General features: G+C 33.8%; 2 protein-coding genes across 2 annotated transcripts; one reads left to right on the top strand and one right to left on the bottom strand.

Moving 5' to 3' along the window:
- The first annotated feature begins 4,323 nt into the window (after nt 1–4,323).
- LOC118282402 (RPII140-upstream gene protein) lies at nt 4,324–6,682 on the top strand. Its single transcript, XM_035603467.2, has 6 exons — nt 4,324–4,645; nt 4,861–5,026; nt 5,136–5,224; nt 5,654–5,787; nt 6,189–6,297; nt 6,509–6,682. Exons 1-6 carry the CDS (start codon nt 4,494–4,496, stop codon nt 6,624–6,626), a joined length of 768 nt encoding a protein of 255 aa, XP_035459360.1. The 5' UTR covers nt 4,324–4,493; the 3' UTR covers nt 6,627–6,682.
- Nucleotides 6,683–7,696: 1,014 nt separating this feature from the next.
- On the bottom strand, nt 7,697–15,515 carry LOC118282401 (twinfilin). Its single transcript, XM_035603466.2, has 9 exons — nt 15,313–15,515; nt 13,652–13,729; nt 13,260–13,371; nt 12,795–12,957; nt 11,965–12,098; nt 11,513–11,616; nt 10,812–10,955; nt 10,233–10,351; nt 7,697–9,708 (listed from the first exon to the last, which is right to left on the bottom strand). Exons 1-9 carry the CDS (start codon nt 15,335–15,337, stop codon nt 9,556–9,558), a joined length of 1,032 nt encoding a protein of 343 aa, XP_035459359.1. The 5' UTR covers nt 15,338–15,515; the 3' UTR covers nt 7,697–9,555.
- Between the last annotated feature and the right edge of the window lie 7,021 nt (nt 15,516–22,536).

The following is a 22,536-nucleotide window of genomic DNA, read 5'->3' as shown; positions in this document are numbered from 1 at the left end:
AATTATTGTGCGACTGCCACTCGGTGACACTCGGAGCGAGGCCCGACCGACTACCGCTGTGTACAGACTCCGAATTGTATGTATTTAGATTGAATTGTTTCGAGCGCATCCTGAGCGAGAGCTGGCAGTTGCACTCATGTTAAATTAATCTGAAATTGTAAATATTATACACGACTTTGTTAATAATTACAAATTAAATTAATAGGATCTATAGTAAAGATTAAAATAATCATTTACTTTAAGATTTACTAGTTAAATATCCTATCTTAATTTCAGTAGTCGCTCTAGTTAATTATATACCTACCTAACTTATGGAAACCCTTCGTAGGAGATATTATCTACTGTTACTACCTACCTTGGTTTCTTCGGTTAATGTTTTAGTTGTTTCATTAAAAGAATTAAATAAAGGTGTGCAAATTAAAGGGTTGTGTGTAAAGTTAAAATAGTTAAATAGATGTAAACAATGGTTCAACGTAAAGTTATTTCATCAGTTTATCGGGAAGCACATCTAGTTTCGTTCACTATCGTAGTAAGACTTGCTGAAACAATTTGAACATGTCAATATTAATTAGTCTTAATTCAATATGCCAAAGACCAATCGTTGGGAAAAATAACAGGGATATAATAATATTTTTCCTTTCAACTTAACTAATGTTTTATCTCTAATGAAGACACGTCTAAAATCAAATGGCAAGCTTTAACGAGCTATATTTCACTATGAGACATATTTTGATGATTGTTTGTGAAAATTACTTTTATGATGCACGCACGGTTCACCTGAGAGGCCGTGCGTCTACTAAACTACATTATGTAAAACAGTTATATGAATTATAAATATATACAACAATATTAATATCTAAGTGACTACCCTATTGAATTCTAGATTTATTCTTTGTGATTTTATAATAAAATATAGTTGAAAATGGAGATTTTATTTTATTTCATCCCTCTATCCTGCCACACAGGTACCTATATTTAATACAGACCTAAGATTTACAAAATAAATCCTAATTCACCACGCACAGTTGTCACCAGGACAACCTTAAGGAAGTGCAGATAGATCACCAGAAAACGAATCTATCAAGGATCTTGCGTACCTATACAGACTGACTGGTGAGATATCTTCAATATTTGAGGACGTGATAGTATGCGAACATATATTATGAAATAAAATAACATAGAAATGACATATTAAATAACTTCTTAGTAAACTTCGTACACAGTACACCGAGAGTCCAGTATTTATTTATTTAACTGCGGAATACTTGGACACTGCGCGTACGCACGGGTCGCGCAGCACGCTATTAACACAGAATACATAGGTACCTACACCGTACAGCTGTTACCTACCTACATCGAGACCTATTCAAATTTCACTTATTTTTAGAGACATTTCGATAAAAAAATCACACACACAACGTCACGCCTTTTTATCCCTAAAGGGGTAGGCAGAGGTGCACATTGCAGCACGTAATGCCGCTACACAATGTACACCCACTTTTCACCTTTTGTGTTATAAGTCCCATGTAATAGGGGGTGAGCCTATTGCCATATCCTGGACACAATTCCAGACTCCGTGCTACTACCGAGAAATTTTCGAAAATCCGAAAAAAGCCCAGTAATACTTTGCCCGACCCGGGAATCGAACCCGAGACCCCTTGTTCGGCAGTCGCACTTGCGACCACTCGACCAACGAGGCAGTCGTAAAAAAAAATAAGTACCTTTTTATCCCTTAAACTGGCAAGCACTTTTATTTCTTAAATTTGTCATTTTAATGTTATTTTTGTATTTATTATGATCCCAGAGGAGTGAAAAAAATTATGGAAAAAATCTGTACATTACAGTTTTCGCGAAAACCTGTGTACTTCAGAGAGTACATTGCCAATTATAGTGTAAACTACGTTTGTACTACGTGTAGCACACTGCCAATATATCACTAATACTCATTTTGTTAATTTATTACTTTATTTATAAAAAAAAACATCACAAACAAAAATTATTTAGTATGAAATTGACGTCATCAGTCACGTTCATACTCTGCAAGATTATTTCGGAGAGTGCGAGGTGGAATTGCACAACTTGATTCCCCCTAGTCCTTAAATCATCGAATCACAAGACAATCGGCGAAGCGCCACCGCTTCATGGTAGATATCCCACCCACTCGCACCAAGCGCTTTGTTTCAAGCTTCCTTATGCGAACTGCTAGAGAGTGAAATTCTTTGCCGGAATCTGTGTTTCCTGATGGGTATAACCTGGGTGTCTTCAAAGTCCGAGTGAATAGGTTGTTTATGGGCAGACGTGCTCCATCGTAGGCCGCATCATCACGTACGAACAGGCGAGATAGCAGCCAAACGTCAACCCATCAAACGTAAAAAAAAACTCAACTTTTGTTATTATAATATATAAAATATAGAAATAAAATACATATTGATTAACACTATGCATTTGGCAATGTACTTCGTGTATACCAAAGTCTATTTCGTACTGATCTGGCAACGGTATTCACGGAGTACATACTTTGATTCTAGCTTATAATATTGTTATTACGTAAATTAGAGCAATAATATCGAATATTTTATGTTACTTGTTAGGCCCCCTTGTGCCTCAAAGCCAAAAACCCAGCACTTCCAAACGAAAAAGTAAAGAAAACAATAAAAACCTTACCCGGGTCGCAGAGACACCAGACCGTTTCGAAAACATTTTGAATTTGACAAATTATTTTCGATTTTATCACAATTTACAATAAATTTCTACCAAGATTGACAATTATTGCTACTTATTTAATATAAAAAATTTAGGTTTTTTTAAATATTTGGGTCATTAGATTTTTTAAAGTTTATGGTATTAGTGGAGTACAGTGCCAATTTAAGGGTTATAGCAAGTTAAGGAGAATCGAATACCAAGTACTCTCCATAAGTCAATTGAACGTATCTCACCAGTCATACGGTATAGTTAGGTATTTAAAGATGCCTATTATAATATTATTTGGGCCATCGTACAATCATGTCTTGACAGATATCAGAACAGTTTATGGCCCACTTCTGCTTCTGCTAGTGTTACTTTCACACCATTTTTTCAACATACTTGTTGAGATTTTACTGGAGATGTTAGGTACATAAGGAGGTTAGTTCAGGCACAGAGGGGAAATTTTGAGATAACTAGGTAGGTACTTATTTCAAGATTTTTAAATGACATCACTTGTTCTAACTAAGCCATCCTATCCTCGAAAATTACTGGAACCGTCAAAATATGTTTGAAACCATTATAAATAGGCTTGATCCAAGCCCGGGTCATATGATAAAAAAATAACTACCCCAGCACAGGTGGGGCGACCAAGCTGCGCACGAGTAGCGGTGAGGGTTCAATTCCAGCACAAAACTAATTTTCGTGTAAACCAAAAAAAGGTTATTTTGAAACTTCTAGGAATGTGAGTACCTAAGTTTTCCACTTTATGTCAAAGCAATAAAGTGGTTCTTTCGAAAATCCTAGTTGGGGGAGAACTTGCAAAATATGTGTAACGGTAACTTACCGTTACATCTCATATAATACCTACCTACTTAGGTATAACAAACAACATGCGTTTACAAAATATTAGCTTACTATTCCATATGAGATGTGGGCTCATTTAATAAAAATATTCTGAAAAAGTACTGACTACTGACAAGAGTTATGGCCTGAAGTCGTACATTGTATTTTGAATTCAAGAGATTCTTATAAACTAATTATGTACGCCTTCTGACAGCTCCCAATCTCCAATGATCAGCAATGTGAGTGAGTGACAATACAATATTAACAGGGTTGTTTGTGCTAACGAGACGGGACCTGCCGTAAACGTAGCGGTAGGTTGAAGCCTGCCGGGTTGTAATGAATCCGCGAGGGCAACCCGGATTTCGGCCACAGGCAGTAGAGGAACACCACATACACCACGGTGGTTTTAGCCAGTAAGAGTCTGGCACGCCTCCCGTCATGCCCACGGTGCGGGAAGTCCATGAGGATTTCCATCGCGTTGTAAAAAAAGGGCTGTTTGCGCAAGTTTTATTATAACTTTGAACCCGAAGCGTGGTTTAGAACTCAGTCAGTACACTGCGCGACGTCGCCGCGTCTGCGCACGCTGCTCATGATGACGAGTCCCTCTGTGACTCGAAACTAGAGTAGAGCTTTCGTCTATTAATGAACGTTAGTAAACCGTGACTTTTTAGTTAATTTAGCCGTAAAATATTATCATTTATTCTTACGTATTCTTTTGTAATAAAATGGAATTGCTAACTTGCATTTCCAAACGATTTTTTAACTGTCAGCACTGTCATGTGTCAAATTACTGTCAAAACATCATTTAAGTCACACGAATGTCACCGGGTTTCTCGGTTTATGAGGAATAGAAAATAAGAATTTTAAAATAATAATTTATAGAAGTACAATATGTGGTGTATATAAATAAGAGTGTTATTCGTTAAGGATTAGTCTATAAAGTATTTAACAAGTTAACCTTTACAATGTTTCGTACAATCACGAAGTTATCGCCGACAATAGCATTAGGCATATTTCGACATTCTTCTGGGCAATATGACAAGGATCTGCTCAATAGACCAAGCCCTACTGGTCCTGAAACGGGTTGGGATAGAGTCAAACGAATGTATACGGGCGGGTAAGGCCATAAACATGAAAAATGTATATGAAAATATTTAGGTTATTTTTGTCTATCCAAACAATCTCTTTTATAAATAAAATACTTTCCTTAATTAAAATAAAATTCCTGGCACGAATTTGATAATTTTGTAAGTGAAATAACTATTCTATTAAAACAAGAAACGCTTTCTTAATAGGTACCATAGAAATTAACTTCAAAATATCATATTTCAGTGAATTCGAAGAAGTATCTGAAGAATTAAACACAGTAATGCAGTCAGCATTATGTGGAGCCTTTATTGGTGCATGTATGGGAGGATTTGTTAGTTCTCGGGTGGCTTATTTAAACTTCATTGAGAATAATCAAGCTACCATATTCAAATCTACTGCAGACGCTAAGGTAATATTCCTTATTTGTTTATTTTAAACCCCTGGTTGGTGAATAAAAAAAATATGTTAACTATAAAAATTTATAAATAAAATGCTATATTATACTTTTCTGTTTTCAGAAAAAATTACAAGATTATGTAACTGTAGCGTTTGCAAAGGGTGCATATAAATGGGGCTGGAGATTGTGTTTCTTTACAGGAATATTCAGGTACATATGTGTATTACGAATTTAAATATTATGTTAATCTGAAGTTTGTAGTTTATACTCCTGACATGTAGACCAAAAAGATAGTTGCGGGCAAACAGTAATTATTTTGTTTGTTGAAATATTTGCACTTAACTATTATGATTTCCCTATTACTTCGATTGCTTAAAATCCTCTCATCCTACTTAATATTATAAATGTGTAAGTTTTTATATTTGTTTATTTCTTACTCATTCACACAAAAACTGCTAATATCAGGAGCAAATTTGGGACAGGTGAGATTATGTTCTAGAATAACACAGGCTACTTTGAGTACTTTGCTTACTTTGGGAATGCAACCTAAGCCGCTGGCAGAAGCTAGTACCTTCATATATGTATTACTATTACATCAGTTTTTATTTAAATTAATGCATATAATATTTATAATTTCAGTTTAACATCAACAACAATATCAGTGTACAGAGGCGACACGTCTTTGATTGAGTTTGTGTCAGCCGGTGCCCTGACCGGAGCTTTATATAAAATTGATATGGGTTTGGCCGCCATTCTAGTGGGTGCTGGTTTAGGTATGTATAATACCAATAATTATTTTTAGTCCCTCAAATTAAGTTCTTTATCTGTTAGTGGTAGATTTTATTGTGCAAAAAATAATATTTTTATACTGCTATATATCAAACTTCGGTGCTAGGTGCTCCAAATTTTTGGCAGATACATCACTGTTGATATAAACTATCAAACACAAATAGTTTTAGAAAAAAAAAACTTTCTTTTATACAGTTTTTATTTACAGTATTATTTATATTCTTTTATAAGTGAAGTGAGTAAAAGGATAAATTAGAAAATAATATTTATTACACTTTGGAACGAGCACCTAGCTAGACAGACTGATAGACAATTCAATTTGATATTATTAAAAGTGCCTAATTGAAGATTAATGGTAATAAATGCTTTGATTTTGTTTTTGCAGGAACTGCGCTGAGCTTTTTTGCTGGCATAGCTATTTTAGGACTATTGAAATTGACTGGTGTTGATATGATAGACATTAGAAAAGCTCTGTACAAATTAAAGGAAGCTCGGTAAGTTGATGCAATATTTTGCAATAACTAATAAATATTTTTATTTACGTGAAACACTAATTTCAATTTGTAGAGTCCTTTTAAATCCAAACCGTTTTTTTATCAAAATAACGAATTTGTTTTCCACAAACCAACCCCTATCTATTCATATGACTGTCAAGTAATACCTTTATAACCACTATACCATGTGAATTTTGATATTATTTTACAGAGATGAACAGTTTCATCAAGCGTTAGAGAAATCAGCAAAAGAAAAGTATGACAGCCTAACGGATCACCACACCATGTTAGTTGTCGAAGAAGGAGAGAAGAAAATTGAAGAAATCTAAATAAATAAACGATTCTATTTAATGTAAATAAATAAATAAACTATTATTAGTCAAATGTTCCTCTGGAAATCTGGTTATTTATTTATTCATTTATTGCACATTTTAATTTCATTTGTTGAATTTTGTGCCACTATCTCAGGGCCGGATTTAGGGGTCCAGAGGCCTCGGGGCAACAAAGGAGTGGAGGCCCCTTGCCCCAAATTATTTTCCAAATAAAACGAAAAATTTTTTTCAGTCGAGTTTTTCAATAAATAATTTATTGTAAAACCAAGTAGATTCTCTTAGTATTTAACAAACACATATAAATATAACAAACGGAACCTTTCGAGCTTTTTTTGCCGAAAAATCGTTGATGATTTGTCGTTGAATCGTTGATGGACACGGAATCGAATTCCCAACATCCGAGGTTGCGGGCATTAGTAAAATGGCTCAATGGCTCAGTGGGGTCACTGAGCCATTGAGCCATTGGGGTACTCCCTCAAGATGGGTAGTAAATTGGAAGTGCTTATCAGGTCCATTTAAGATTTTGACATTTCACTGGTTGCCTCATTGGAGTGAACAAATATAGATCAATGATTTCTGTATGCATTAAGTACTTTAGGCTGTAGGTAAAGGTAAAAGCGAAAAAAAAAATATCAAAGGAAGAGATGTTTACTAGGTTTACTAGTTGAAATTTGAAAGATTTTTTTTCCGAAGTCTATTGTGGAGGCCCCCTGCTTGTGGAGGCCCCGGGGCTTTCGCCCCGGTTGCCCTCCCCTAAATCCGGCCCTGCACTATCTACCAGAAAATTAAAAATGAATTTATACTGTAAATTCTGCACCTCCACTATGCGGTCATGCATCAAGCAAGACTCAGGCGCAACCGCTTGAGGCCTTTCAGTAAAATGTAAATTAACTTCATAAATGTTCAATAGTTTGTCTTTTGTTGATATTTATATCCGCAATGAGCTGGAACCGAGTGAATGTAAATAGATTATATTAGTAAAATATAAGAATTTAATACCAATTGTTTGTTTTTTTTTATGTGCAAGAACAAGTGATTATGCATTTGCTAAATAAAACATCCAAGAATATGAATGGAATACCCAATTTTATTTTAAGTTCGGCTGCTACCTGAATAAAATGAAAATAATATTAAAAGCACTTTTTATTGTTACACAAATTGCTCAATTCATATGTGGTCAAACCGATTTACAAAAATATAAGGAAATATGTATTTACAAATTTCATTTGTGCATCAAATTTAAGTTTAGAAAAAGCAAATTATTTCACTTAAATGTTAATATACGAAAGGTAAAAAAATGCTAAGACTTATAATTATTGAAACGAGATTATAAAGAACGCTTAGATTTATATATTAGAGTTACAAAACTTTAAAAATGGCAAGATCTAATTAATAAATACATTGAGCTACATATGCGTTCATAAAAACTCGATTTTAAAAATAAGTCCGCAATATTTATGAAATATACATTCGAATAATATTTTTGCAAAAATATACATTACAGTAATACATAAAGATAAAATATATCGTAACTTTATAGTAGGTATAACTTTATACTTTATATTAATAGAGCTTTTCTCTATTATTTAACGAGAGTGATTTTTAGTTAAATCAATCAATTAATAATTTTCAAGCCAAAATGGTATTGGTACAGATAAAAGTATAGGATTTGAATATTGAATATTTTTGCATAATACATACAATTATTTTTGGATTTCGTATAGAATTTAAATGACAGATGCACAGATATACAAAATATGTGCTCTAAAAATACAGCGATCGAATTTACACATAATTTATTTAATTTTAAATCTAAAAAATAAAAGAACGCGTTACGCAATCCGTAAAATTTCATTGTCAACTATATAATTCGTTTATATTTTTAATGTTACACTTTATAATAATAATACTTTTAATTCAGTATATTCAAATACAACATACATTGTTTTACAAGTTTTCCAATCAAGTATACAATAAAATTCATACATGCTTTATTAAAACGAATTACAGTTTAGAAGTTGGTTTTAAAAACTTTAGAAAGTAATCGATGTTTTGAACATTTTAGAGTAGGTAATTTTAATATTATTGCACTTTGGACTTGACAGTCTTTAAATAATAAGCAAGTTAGACTTAGTTTTTTTAAAGGAGCTTGCCTACAATACTACTTCTGTACCCTTAGTACGAGTTTGCATTAGTTTAAAGCGTAAAGCGCATTCGGTGTTCCGATTGGTTAGTTTATTCGAGCCGGCCAATCAGAGCGCCGTTCGCGTTCTCGTTTCGATTACTTTAAACGTAACGCAAACTCATACTAAGGGTAGTGGTAAAATACAGATATTTAAATCACGTGGCTTATTGCTAGGCATAGAAAATATTGATCATACCATACAACATGAATATGATTTAAGCATTTCAATTATATTTGACGATAGCAAAACATAGAAAAGAAAAAATTATGTACCATTTCATACTAAATCTCACATTTTGTGCAATGAGCCACAGGATTCCCGAAGATTAGAAAAATATTTACTTATTTAATACTATAAAGGGTGTTAGATTAAATGAGAAACGTATGACGAGGAATACGCTCAAATAAAGTGAATATTTTTGGGATTTAAAGATCGGCAACACACTTCTGACTACTTAGTGTGTGTTGCGGATGTCCATGGGCAGCATTTTACCATTAGGTGATCTGTCTGCTATTTTGATTCCTATACCATAACTATGACATGTGCAAAAAATATTATTTGTCTGTACTTCTATAATAAATTTGTTTTTTTTTACAAATTGTTGGTTAAGGTTTTTAGCCTTACAAAATGACCTTTTCGGTACAGAAGAAGAATAATTATACCTTAAATTGGATCCCTCATTTAATCCAACACCCGTTTAATTTCTTGGCCACATATCTACCATCTGCGCTACGCTACACCTACTGAGTACTCTGCGACTTGGTGATTCGCTTGGCCCCCCTGTTCGGAGGTCCCTTGGGCTTGGCAAACGTTGGACGGTGAAGGTTCCTCTTTGGATGAATCTCGTCGTAAAGGAACTCTTCTGTAAGCTCTTTGCCGTCGTCTATTTCTAGCTGTAAGGGTGAAATTTGGGGGTTAGAGATTGTGAGATAGTGTTAATAGAAGTGCTTTTTTTTTGAGAAATTGAGCCTTAAACTAAATATCAAAAACACGGTTCTCGTTTTGCTTCAATTATATCTAAATATGTTCTTTAGAAATGTAATAGTAAGGAAATTAGAAAACTCGTAATTTTTAGACTAATCCCCGATTTCCCAACTACCCTTATAATTCTAACCCCCAAAAGGCCGGCAACGCACTTGTAATTCCTCTGACGTTTCGTGTGTCCATACGTGCCGGCGATTGCTTACCATCAGGTGATCCGTCTACTCGTTTACCGGATTATACCATAAAAAAAAAACAAATAATGAAATGGCGCTAGTGAGACATAAGATTCAATCAGCGAACTTAGCTATCACAAATGGAGTGACTAATGCCTTGACAGCGCCTCTGGTGGTATATGGGATAGTTCTAGTATAACTATCTCAATGAGGTGTCCATACAAACCTAATTTGATAGTAAAATCATTAATTTAGCTTACCCTTTTGGCAATCTCAATGCCCAACTGCTCAATGATTTCCAAGAACTGTCCTTTGCAGCTGGAGTACATCATCCGTTCCTTTATACTGCAGTTGTAACCCGGCATTGAGTAGATGAATACTGTGGATCGAAGTTCAAACGTTATATTGTTATATTTTTATTATAATATCGACTGAGTGTGAACGGTAAAGTGCTTTTTTTTACATTTGTCTGTTCTGGAATTACGCAACCGATAATACGCGATGCATGTTTCGTCGGATATGGTCCGACCCTAAGGGTCTACACGGTACAAATTTGAGTGACTGGAAAAGAAGCACTCTCTGATAAACTAGAACCGTGTACCCTCGTAAAGGACAGGGGCAGTGACAAATGCATTCTAAACGGCCACCACACTGGTTGTGTAAGGCTAACAAGGTTTAAACAATTAACTATTATAAATCAAGTTTACTTATGTAAATTAATGGAGAAAAGCTCTACTAGTTTCGAGTCACATAGGGACTCTTTATCATAAGCAGCGTGCGCAGACGCGGCGACGTCACGCAGCCTACTGAGGTTTAATCAAAACAAAAATGATACTAACCGACACTCTCAAAGTAATCACTCTCATGTGTATGCTTGAATATGTACAAGTGGTATCTGGCCTGGTCGCCGGGGACCTGCTGCGGGAGCTCCGTCAGGGATATGTTGGCCGCTTTCGATAAATGAATCTTTTCTCCTTCTAAATCTGTAACATTAGAATTGACATATATTAATGCTTACGTAGATTTTTTCTTAAATTTGGATTCCAGATTGAAATCGATAGCTAATACAGGAACTTTATAAGCATAAGTTTACTCACGTACTCACGTAAACATATTGAGATAAGCTCTACTACTTTCGAGTCACAGAGGGGTTCTTCACTATGAGCAGCGTGAAACAACAATTTGTGCAACACAAAGAGCTGCTCCGTGCGGGAATCGAACCCGCTACACGTTGCGCGGCAGCCGGTAGCCCAGCCACCGCACCAACCGTGCAGTTTAGTCATTCTAGATCTTTATCTATACTTAATATTATAAAGCTGAAGATTTTGTTTGTTTGATTGTTTGTTTGTTTGAACGCGCTAATCTCCGGAACTACTGGTCCGATTTGAATAATTCTTTTTGTGTTGGAAAGCGCATTTATCGAGGAAGGTTATAGGCTATAAAACATCACGCTACTATCAATAGGAACCGAGCAGAGCGGGGAAAACCGCGCGGAAGCAGCTAGTATACTATAAACGATTAAGTAGCAATAAGCACTCACCTATCTTAAATTGCAAGTAGTTATAGGAACCTCGTTTGAGATCATTTATTCCTTGTTTGGCATCTTCGGTTATAGGGAACGACACTCCACCCATGGTCGACTGCCTGGAATTATGATAAACTTAATCAAATAATGTTTTATTGTTATTTCAGCTACTTAAATATTAATTCTTATAAAATATATAAAATATTCCAGTAAATACAACCCACTAAATATAAAGATCGGCTAGTTATTTAATTTAGATAATAATGCATAAATGTTTTACTTGCGAAAATTAAAACTTCTCAAAGGCAGAGACATGATTTCGACATTGATTGCCGGTTTAATCATATCCAGATCTTTTGAACCATTAAAAATTGGACCAATATTCTAGAACTAGAAAGTTTGAAACAAGCATAGTCCTTTAACCCGAATCAATAAAACAAATATAATGTTATAAAATATTGTTATACCTAGCATCAGTTCCATATTGTGGCGTGTGTTCGTTCTCCTGCAGTTCCTTCAACGCCTCCTCTCTGTCAGTGAGTGGCGCAGGAGCGCTGACCCCAGTCAAGTGAGCCTTGTAACCTTTCAGACTTACTTCATCCTGTAAATACAATAATATATACTATATTATAATATACATAGGTACATTGTATGTTTTAAAATCTCAATTATTGTGCATTCTCTAATTATATGTGGCTTAATTGCACTTCGTATGATCCAAAATTGTTGTTTCGTGCCTGGGTTTTATGTATAATGTTTGTAAACGCACCCACATTTAGAAAGTTATTTAAAATAAAAAAGAATAAACTGGCAAATCATATGCTAACTACATGGATTAAGGTCCTTGTGTAAACCAAGAAAACGGTGGTTTATACTGCAAGGTCATTAACGATGGCATTGGTCGCAGCTTTCAAAGAACATCAAATAACATAACACATTTAATTTAGTGTTTAGTTGTTTTTGTAGTATTTTTGTATTACTCATGGTTTTAAATCCAATATTATATAGATAAAGTTTCAAGAAAATTGTTTGTTTATAGATCACTTGTTATATGTATGATTATATCACAGATAAGATAAAGTGGTCATTCAGATTTTATGCGTTCAATATCAATTGGTGATACTTGAAACACATTAAACCACATACTTCAATATAACAAGTTCCTATAACAGATATTGAATATAAGTTCTGAGGTTTCTATTATGTACGCGAAATACAATCAGGCAAGAATTTTTGATATTTAAAAAGTGCCTAATAATGACGATTTATTGGAATAAATGCTTGGACTTTGACTTACCTTTACAGTAGCATGCATTTCATCCTTAATATGTGCTGATCCGAATTCCTGTTTAAGTGTTGCTTTCGTGGAGGCATACAACATCTTGTGTCTGACCGGGGCGCTGTCCGGAGACCAGCTCAGCAGTAGCCACTCATGTCCTACCGAGTTGGTCGAGTCAAACCTGGAAAAATCGTTCAATAGTTAGCTATACTGTAGATAAGAGTTATTCATATTCATATACATATATTTATTTGCATTCCATAATGTTAACAAAGATGTTTAAAGAGGCTTAGAGCTTTGTTCAAATTATTTATGCAAATTATTTATTCAAGAGTTCGTTCAAATTATTTTATTTTATAACTGTTAAAGTTATTTATTATAATAGGGCATTTTTACACTAATTTGCAGTCTATTATAGTCTAAGTAATTCCAATTCTAATGTAGTATCACAAACATAAATAATAAAACAATAGCATCACTCACCTATACAAAATGTAACACGGCAGATCTTCAACAATTAACGAAGGTACATATTTGTCAAAGTCTTGTTCCCATGAGTGCTTCACTGGTTGGTACTTGGACAAAACCAGCTGTTCTGTAATTTTAAATAAAAAATAATTAGGATTTTAGAGTTTTTGTTTGTTATTATATTATTTATTTATTTAAACTTATTGCACAATAATAGTACAAATGTGGACATAATACCACAGGCTTTCTTTCTTGTAAGTTTTGCGGAGACAATGCGATAGGTGAAATTTTTATAGTAGATATAGATGTATGATTACTAGATAGATGTTATATTTATATGATATTTATATTTTTAATTAAATTACATAACAAAAATATAATTATTTTCTAAAATGTAAGCCACTTACCATTTTCTATGCTTATTTTCATAACTCGAATCTTTCCGTCTCTGCATTTTCCAAAATATTTCTTTAACTCTGCATTGGCTGAAATTAACATTGTAGACAATTAAATAATTGTTCACGCTTTATGACCAACTTCTGCAATGATTATAGTAATATTGAAGTAGCTATCTTGTTGCATGAAGATTATATATCCTTATATGACATAACTACTACAGTTCAAGAGTAGTAGAACTATAGTAACTATTATAGTATTTATGCAATCAATGATAATAACCAGTGATAGGAATAGGTAGTGCTTATTAGCCTTAACTTTTAAGAACAGACCTTAGCACTATATTTTTCCCGGACAACACATAAAGTACCTTAAAAAATTATGTTATTTGCAATAAGTTCGTGTTGTTTACCTAACGTTTGCAAATAGACATAATATAAAACAGTTACAATATCACATGGGCTACATTTTATCCAATGGAAATGTGGGCAAAGCAGTTGGCAGAAGTTTGTCTGATATAAATTTGTGACACTCTGAAGTGTTTTCAAATTATAAATACAATAATTTAACATTATCCATACTAATATTATCAATGCGAAAGAGTGTGGGTGTCTGTTTATTTGCCTGTTTATCACAGCAAAATGGAGCAATGAATTGACATGATTTTCTAAGTGAATATAGTTGAGGGGATGGAGACGGGCTACTTTTTGTCCCTTTCAAACTCGCCACTTCTAGATGGTTTTTATGGAGAATTTGTAAATTTTCAAGGTAGAATGTTAATAATTAGTATGCATGTTATTTGAGACAAACAAATAAATTGTGAATAATTTGTTTGTAATTCCTCTGCCCCCAACCACTTAAAAAAAGTGTTTTAAGCAGCAAGCTGAAAGCTTGTAATAATAACAATAGGTATTTTAAACAAAACATTGAAACAAGTTTTTATCATGTTCAAAGAGTTGACTCAGTTTGTCTTTGATGACTATGCAATTTTTTGAGCTATTATTATGGCTTATGTGGTGAATATAAACTGTTGTAACTTATTGACAAGTTTACAACTACTTTAAATAGTTAACAAAATATATTGTAGTTACAATTACCATTATTTTATTTTTTGAGGATGGATTCTCCCGCCTTATGTAAGGCCCAAGAGAGTGTCAGAATCTTACAGACTAAAAACCACCCTGTTCCTACTTCAACCCAACAGGTCCAATAACTTGTTGAAAGGCTAATGTTATGGCAGTCAAGTATATGGGTTTATTAGCCTGATAAATTTTGTATATATAGATTATACTTATAGGATTGTTACTATTTACACATCTATAATAATCCTTAGTCCAACTAGGAATTCAAAGTAAAGCAATTGTTTCTCCCATTGTTTGTTTCATAACAATAACTGTTTTAGTGTTCCGGATATTATGAATGCTCCGGATACTATGAATACTCAGTAGGTATTAGCACTTCCTTATTAAAATCAATTTAGAATTTCGGCGTGGGTGATCTGTTTGCAAGCCAAGAATAACAGTAATTTCTAAAAATATACCCTATAACATTTCGTCATAACTGTATTGGTAAACGAATGACAAGGAAGAGATGTTTTTATCACAAATATTCGCTAAGTACGTGGTTTATTTTGGAACGAAAAAGATAACTGTACCTAATGTAACACACCTACCTTGAATTCCTGTTTGATGAGACATTGTTATATTTCTCTTACGATTACCTTACACTATAATTACACCACAAAATTATACAATTCACAAATCAACAGTATAAATGAAACTGTAAAAGGAAATTAAATAACGAAAAATCTCATTCACGTAAATAAAATAGTCACCGCTCAGTTGGTTCTTGACACTTTGACAGTTCACTACGAATGACAGCTGTCAATAGAATGCGATCGATCGATTAGTCATAAACGTTTAGAAATGAATTAAAGAATGTAGAAAGAAAGTTTGTGTTAAGTTACAGTTATACATAATATTCAGAAAATTACTGCAACAATTTTCTCTATAACTATTGTAGGACGGTAAAATGCGCGAGACATTTAAAACGACATTTCATTGTGTCGGAGTAGAGTAGTTTGTAAACAGGCTGTTTTCTTTTTTTAAAGAATCGGAGATGATTGAGAATCGGAGAATCTCTCCTCCTATGATTAAGATTTAAAAGTACATACTTACATTTTACATTTTAATCCTAAAAATAGATTGAAAAATTCTTGTATTTTGTATAGTACTTAATATTTTCTTTAATTTATTTAAAAGGTAGGTGTAAATGTGAAACATCTGAATAGGTTTCGAAACAACAACGATGCAGGCAGCTTGTGTATTTTTTTAGGGATAGGGACCAAACGAGCAGTTCTATTTATTGACTTATTGACTTGATGGTAGGTATTATGATTAGCTGCACCCTGAACCTGCAACACCAGAGGAGTCATATGTTTTCAGCTGTTAGTTGATTGCTTGGTTGGTAGAGCACCGACTAAGGTATATAGACGTGTTCAAAGTCCCAGACCGGTATGATTGTTATTTCGAAACTAAAAATTAAAGGTAAGTAAAAGTGAATTGCTGACTTGAGCATTTTTGACAATACCGTTTTAAGAGTCCTTTCCATTAAATATATTAACATCACAACAATAAATATTAGAACCATTAACTTTGAGAGTTTACATAGGTACCTACGTACATTGGTGTTAATAATCCTCTTTAGTTTATGCTGAAGAAGTTTCGGTTGTTTGCCAGAATAGTGCACAAAATGGAGCTTTAGGGAGCAATGAAGCATAGTCTAGTAGACGGCTCATTGGAATTATCTCATGCAAATTCAAACACCTACCTACCTAATTAGTGGTTAACAGCAATTAATGTTCACGTACTTGAAATGCGTCTTGTATTTTTGAAATATAAAAATAAATATCTTAATGTGGAAAATCTTCACGGAGGCCCCTTCGGTTGAGAAGGATGAAGAGCACTATTAGACACTTACTGAATAAATATCACCCTGATGTGATACGAAACTATCACACATGAATACTCGTACCCACCGAATGTGTTTCCCTTGGCTACCTTACGTGCAGGAAACATTTCCTCGTATTCCTAACACTTGTGGTGTCTAGCGTTATTCGGCTCCACTTATAGTTTACCGTTGCAGAGGAGTAGACGAGAAGTCAGTCTCCTCCGCACATTACCTCAGTTTTTAATTTTCTATATACCCATATAGAAAATTAAAGTTAGTTCTGTAGAACTATATAATTATATATCGGTTAGTCCATAGCTTCTCCTAGGAACCTCAACTCACAGATCGTAAATTTACTAATGGCGTAGCCTAGCGTCACTGACGTAGCCCAGCGGATTATCTCATGGCGGAATGGCGATCTCATGGCGGAATGGCAGCAACGACTGTCGCAACCGAGGGCTGGGCTCGCTGTCATTGCAGCGGTAAGACCCCTCTTTGAGGAGTGGCTAGAGAGGCGCCACGGCGTCCTCACCTACCGCCTGACGCAGGTGCTTACCGGACATGGGAGTTTCGGTAGGTTCCTGTTCCTTATTGGGCGGGAGGAAACGCCCGGGTGTCATCACTGCGAGGACCGCCCGGAGGACACAGTAGAACATACAGTGGCGGTGTGCCCTGCGTGGGCCGAGCACCGCCAAGTCCTCAGGGATGTGGTCGGCGACGGCGACCTCTCGCGCCCGGCACTGGTTCAGGCCATGGTGCGGAGCGAGAGGGATTGGGATGCCGTCTCCTCCTTTTGCGAAGCAGTCATGCTAGCTAAGGAGGAGGCGGGACGCGTGAGGGAACAAACCTCCTCACGCCCCAGCCGTCGCGAGAGACACTCTGGGCGTCGGGGATCGCGGGACGATCTCCGGCCACCGTAAGTGCGGGCCTGTGGACGGCGAGCAAGGGTAGCTCATCGCCCGAACAGAACCAGACCCGTGCGTGCGGCGCGTCGCGTTCCGCGCGCGCCTCAAAGAGCCATCAGACCACCACAGATGGGGCCCAGTAGGGCTGATGCCTGATCCGGAGCTGCGGACTACCTAGCGGGTTTACCGGGGCTCCGGCTCGAAAAGCAGGAGAAGGAACGGGGTGGTTTTTAGTCAGTAAGAGTCTGACACTCCCTCTCGCCTCGCCCAAGGCGGGAGAAGTCATTGGATGATTTTCCCCCTAAAAAAAAAAAAAAAAAAAAAAAGCCCAGCGGATTAGCAAGCTAAAGTGCCTGAGTGCGTTGCATTTTGTTTTTCATTATTAAGGTACGGATTGCTTTTCGGAAAAATAAGCAGATATGTCTATATCTATTACCTAATTTCCTAAATTACGGACAAAAAAATCGTCCATCCCATATCGATGTCCATTAATTGTATCAGAAACAGAGGTCATTAAATACTTCTGCACAATTAAGGCGCAATGGCCGCCAATGATTTCCCGCCACTGCACAAATACAATGCGGGAACACACCACAATTATTGTGGCGATGGCGTCTCGGTCGAATATAATTAACCGCTAATAATACTCGGAATACGTGACAATAGAACGCTTTTTGTCATTCGCTTTTTGGATTTGTTTATAAAGCGTTGGAAGTTGAATTAAACTTGAACATGGTACTTACTTAGGTATCTTTTTCGGGTTTTAGTAACTTTTTACATATATGCATATTAAAATAGTTTGTTTTCCACGGACTCGAGTCCGTGCCCTTGTCATACAATTAGTTACACTTTTATAGTCAATAATACTTATTACAAAGATATTTCATACTACACTAACCATTAATATTATAGGTATACAAAGTACTTAAAGACACTACCTAATTAACTTTCTAATGAAAATGCAATAGATGGATGAGATACCACCAGTAAAAAAACTAAAATTGTCATCTGTAAAAATCTAAATGCCTAATATTCCTTCAATAATACCTAGTATTACCAGTAGTCTTACCTAGTATTGTTGTATAATTTGACGCCAACCAACACCAACCAATATTGCGATATTTGAGCTGCAATAGATCGAACATTGAACACAATATTGTTCGTTGAGCAAATGAATACGTTCGGATACATCTATAGATTCTGATTTCAGATGCAGATAATACAAACACATTGCCAGATAGAATTTGTTTTAGCTCATTGTTTTCGTAAATACTGGATTTGATATCCGACCGCATTCCTGTTAGGTAAGTACCCACATTGGTTTTATTGTATGTGAACAATTTAACAATTGGCTTTAATTTTAATGAAATGTTTCGAGTATAGAATTTCAATTATGGTTATTAGATACCTGTAATTAGCGATTATAGAATTTTGTTTGGTATTTATAATATTTCGGTTTGGTTTAAATACTCATCAATTTATCAAACAACTAGCTTTTGCCCGCGACTTCGTTCGCGTGGAATAGTGACTTCCGGCAAATTTTTGGTTTTAACCACATAGTTCCCGATCTCGCGGAATCTCTTCAAAAATGAGATGTAGAAGATATTCCAGGGAACTCTTCAAAAATCAACATAATGAGCTCTGCGTTTGAATTTAATACTTAGGGCATTGAAAAAAATAGTTTAAAAACGGACTTAAACTAAAGAAATATTATAATCTTTTTGAACTTAAGATGAAAACTAACTTAAAACTAAAGAAAGCTACGAATTACGAATTTATAACAATTAAAACCGGCCAAATGCGATTCGGACTCGCCCATGAAGGGTTCCGTAGCAGCAAGTAGATGACATAATATAAAAGTTGTAAAATAACTTGGTTTTACATAGTGTTTGTATGAACGACAAAGTTATATTTGCGGTTTTTGAAAATGTTTTATTTCTTAAAAACTAATAATGATATCTTGTTCAAATCAATTTTCGTTGTTAGTTTCTATTGAAATCTACAGCATATATATTTTTTTAGTTTTCTCACTCTCTTATTTTAAAAGTTAGAGGGGGGGGGGACACTCATTTTTCCACTTTGGAAGCGTCTAACTTTCCAACGATTGATTTTTACGAAAAGTGGTTTTAGGAACCTTAATGTCTTTTTTAAAGAACTATCCATAGACACCCATCACGGATATGTTAGCTGAAAAAAATTTTTTTTAATCAGTTCCATGTATGGAGTGCCCCCCTTTAATTTTTAAATTTATTCATTTTTATTTGAAATTCGAATAGCGGTTAACGATATACATCATCATACAAAGTTTCAACTATGTAGGCCCAACAGTTTCGGAAATAAATGGCTGTGACATACGGACGGACGGACAGACAGACAGACAGACAGACAGACAGACATGACGAATCTATAAAGGTTCCGTTTTTTGCCATTTGGCTACGGAACCCTAAAAAAAGAAATTATATTACAACCTATCCTCTATGCTATAATAACTAAGCTTAAACTAAATAATTTAAAAGAAACGACTTAAATCTAATCTATCTAATTAATTAATAAATTAGACTTACAATTTTATTAAAAAAACTAACTACAGTAACTACTAATAATCGATATCAAACTAAACCTACGTTAAATAATTTAACCAGAAAACCAGGAAAACCCAACAAATAAACTTATTAATTGACAAATACAACGAAACCAATTTATTTAGAACTAGCTTTTGCCCGCGACTTCGTTCGCGTGGAATAGTGACTTCCGGCAAATTTTTGGTTTTAACCACATAGTTCCCATAGCTATAGGCTGATGATGATGATGATGATGATGAGTTCCCGATCTCGCGGGATCTTTTCAAAAATGAGATGTGGAAGATATTCCAGGGAACTCTTCAAAAATCAACATAATGAGCTCTGCGTTTGATTTTAATAGATGTATACTCACTTAGGGCATTGAAAAAATAGTTTAAAAACGGACTTTAACTAAAGAAATATTATAATCTTTCCGAACTTAAGATGAAAACTAACTTAAAACTAAAGAAAGCTACGAATTACGAATTTATAACAATTAAAAAAGAAATTATATTAGAACCTATCCTTTATGCTATAATAACCAAGCTTAAACTAAATAATTTAAAAGAAACGACTTAAATCTAATCTAATTAATTTATAAATTAGACTTACAATTTTATTAAAAAAAAACTAACTACAGTAACTACTAATAATCGATATCAAACTAAACCTACGTTAAAAAGTTTAACCAGAAAACCAGGAAAACCCAACAAATAAACTTATTAATTGACAAATACAACGAAACCAATTTAGAATAATTATACGAAACAGCAGGACCACTACAGACAAATAATCATACGACTGATAATACACATTTTCTACAATAGTACCGAAGCGCTCGGCCGATACCCAACCAAATAATTGTAACAAAACCATAGCGCAATCTATTTCGATCCCAACGCCATCTATCGAGGATAAAGACAACTTGGATTATTTATTTATACTCCGTTCGGGCATTTTCTTTGTACTAAAAGTTTAATTATATTGATATAATTTTTTTCATACCTTTTTACTATTTGTTAACTTTTTTCGATGAATTAAAACAATAACATGAACCGAAGTCGTGTAACGATCGACATAGAATTATCTATACTCCGTTAGAGCGTTTTCTTTGTACTAAAAGTTGTATTATGTTATATTTTTCATTGCTTTTTACTATTTTGTAAAAACAAATTTCCAATGAATTAAAACAATAACATGAACTGAACAATTGTAATTACACCATTGCGCGATCAACGCCATCTATCTACGGAGTATAGGAACAGCCCGACATTGTTCAATTCCGTACTATAAGTACTATAAGTACGAAATTGAACAATAGATGGCGCTGTATGTCCGGAATAAATTTATTTTTTATTTTATTTTTTTATTTTTATTTTATTTTTATTTTATTTTTATTTTTATTTTTATTTTTATTTTTATTTTTATTTTTATTTTTATTTTTATTTTTATTTTTATTTTTATTTTTATTTTTATTTTTATTTTTATTTTTATTTTTATTTTTATTTTTATTTTTATTTTTATTTTTATTTTTATTTTTATTTTTATTTTTATTTTTATTTTTATTTTTATTTTTATTTTTATTTTTATTTTTATTTTTATTTTTATTTTTATTTTATTTTTATTTTATTTTATTTTTATTTTATTTTTATTTTTATTTTTATTTTTATTTTTATTTTTATTCTTATTTTTATTTTTATTTTTATTTTTATTTTTATTTTATTTTAATTTTATTTTAATTTTATTTTATTTTTATTTTTATTTTTATTTTTATTTTTATTTTATTTTTATTTTATTTTTATTTTTATTTTTATTTTTATTTTTATTTTATTTTATTTATATTTTATTTTTATTTTATTTTTATTTTATTTTTATTTTATTTTTTGATTTTTGAAATAAAAATATATCTATGTCCTTTCTAAGGTTCTAAAAAACTATATCTGTACCAAATTTCAACCAAATCCGTCAAATAGTTGCGGAGATTAATGGTATAAGCATAGAATGTTCGACGTGATTCTTTAATTTGACATAACTTTTTTATTTATGAACCGATTGACATGAAACAAACACTAAATGTAAATTTAAGCATCCCACAATATATTCCTGAAAACCGCATCCAACTCGGATCAGCCGTTTCTGAGATTAGCGCGCACAGACGAACAGACAAACAGACAAACAGACAAACAGACACACAGACAAACAGACAAACAGACAAAAAAAAAGTTAATTACATTTTTGGGTTCGACATCGACATAACAATAACCCCTGCTATTTTTTTTATTTTTATTTTCAATGTACAGACAGCACTTTTCTACGATTTTATTATATGTATAGATAGGTATACGAAACAGCAGGACCACTACAGACAAACAATCATACGACCGATAATACACTTCCTTTACGATAGTACCGAAGCGCTCGGCCGATACCCAACCAAATGAATGTAACTATCCTATGTCCTTTCTAAGGTTCTAAACTATA

The sequence above is a fragment of the Spodoptera frugiperda genome, chromosome 20 (assembly GCF_023101765.2).
Source record: "Spodoptera frugiperda isolate SF20-4 chromosome 20, AGI-APGP_CSIRO_Sfru_2.0, whole genome shotgun sequence".
NCBI lineage: Eukaryota > Metazoa > Arthropoda > Insecta > Lepidoptera > Noctuidae > Spodoptera > Spodoptera frugiperda.
This window is presented reverse-complemented; position numbering and strand designations above follow the sequence as displayed.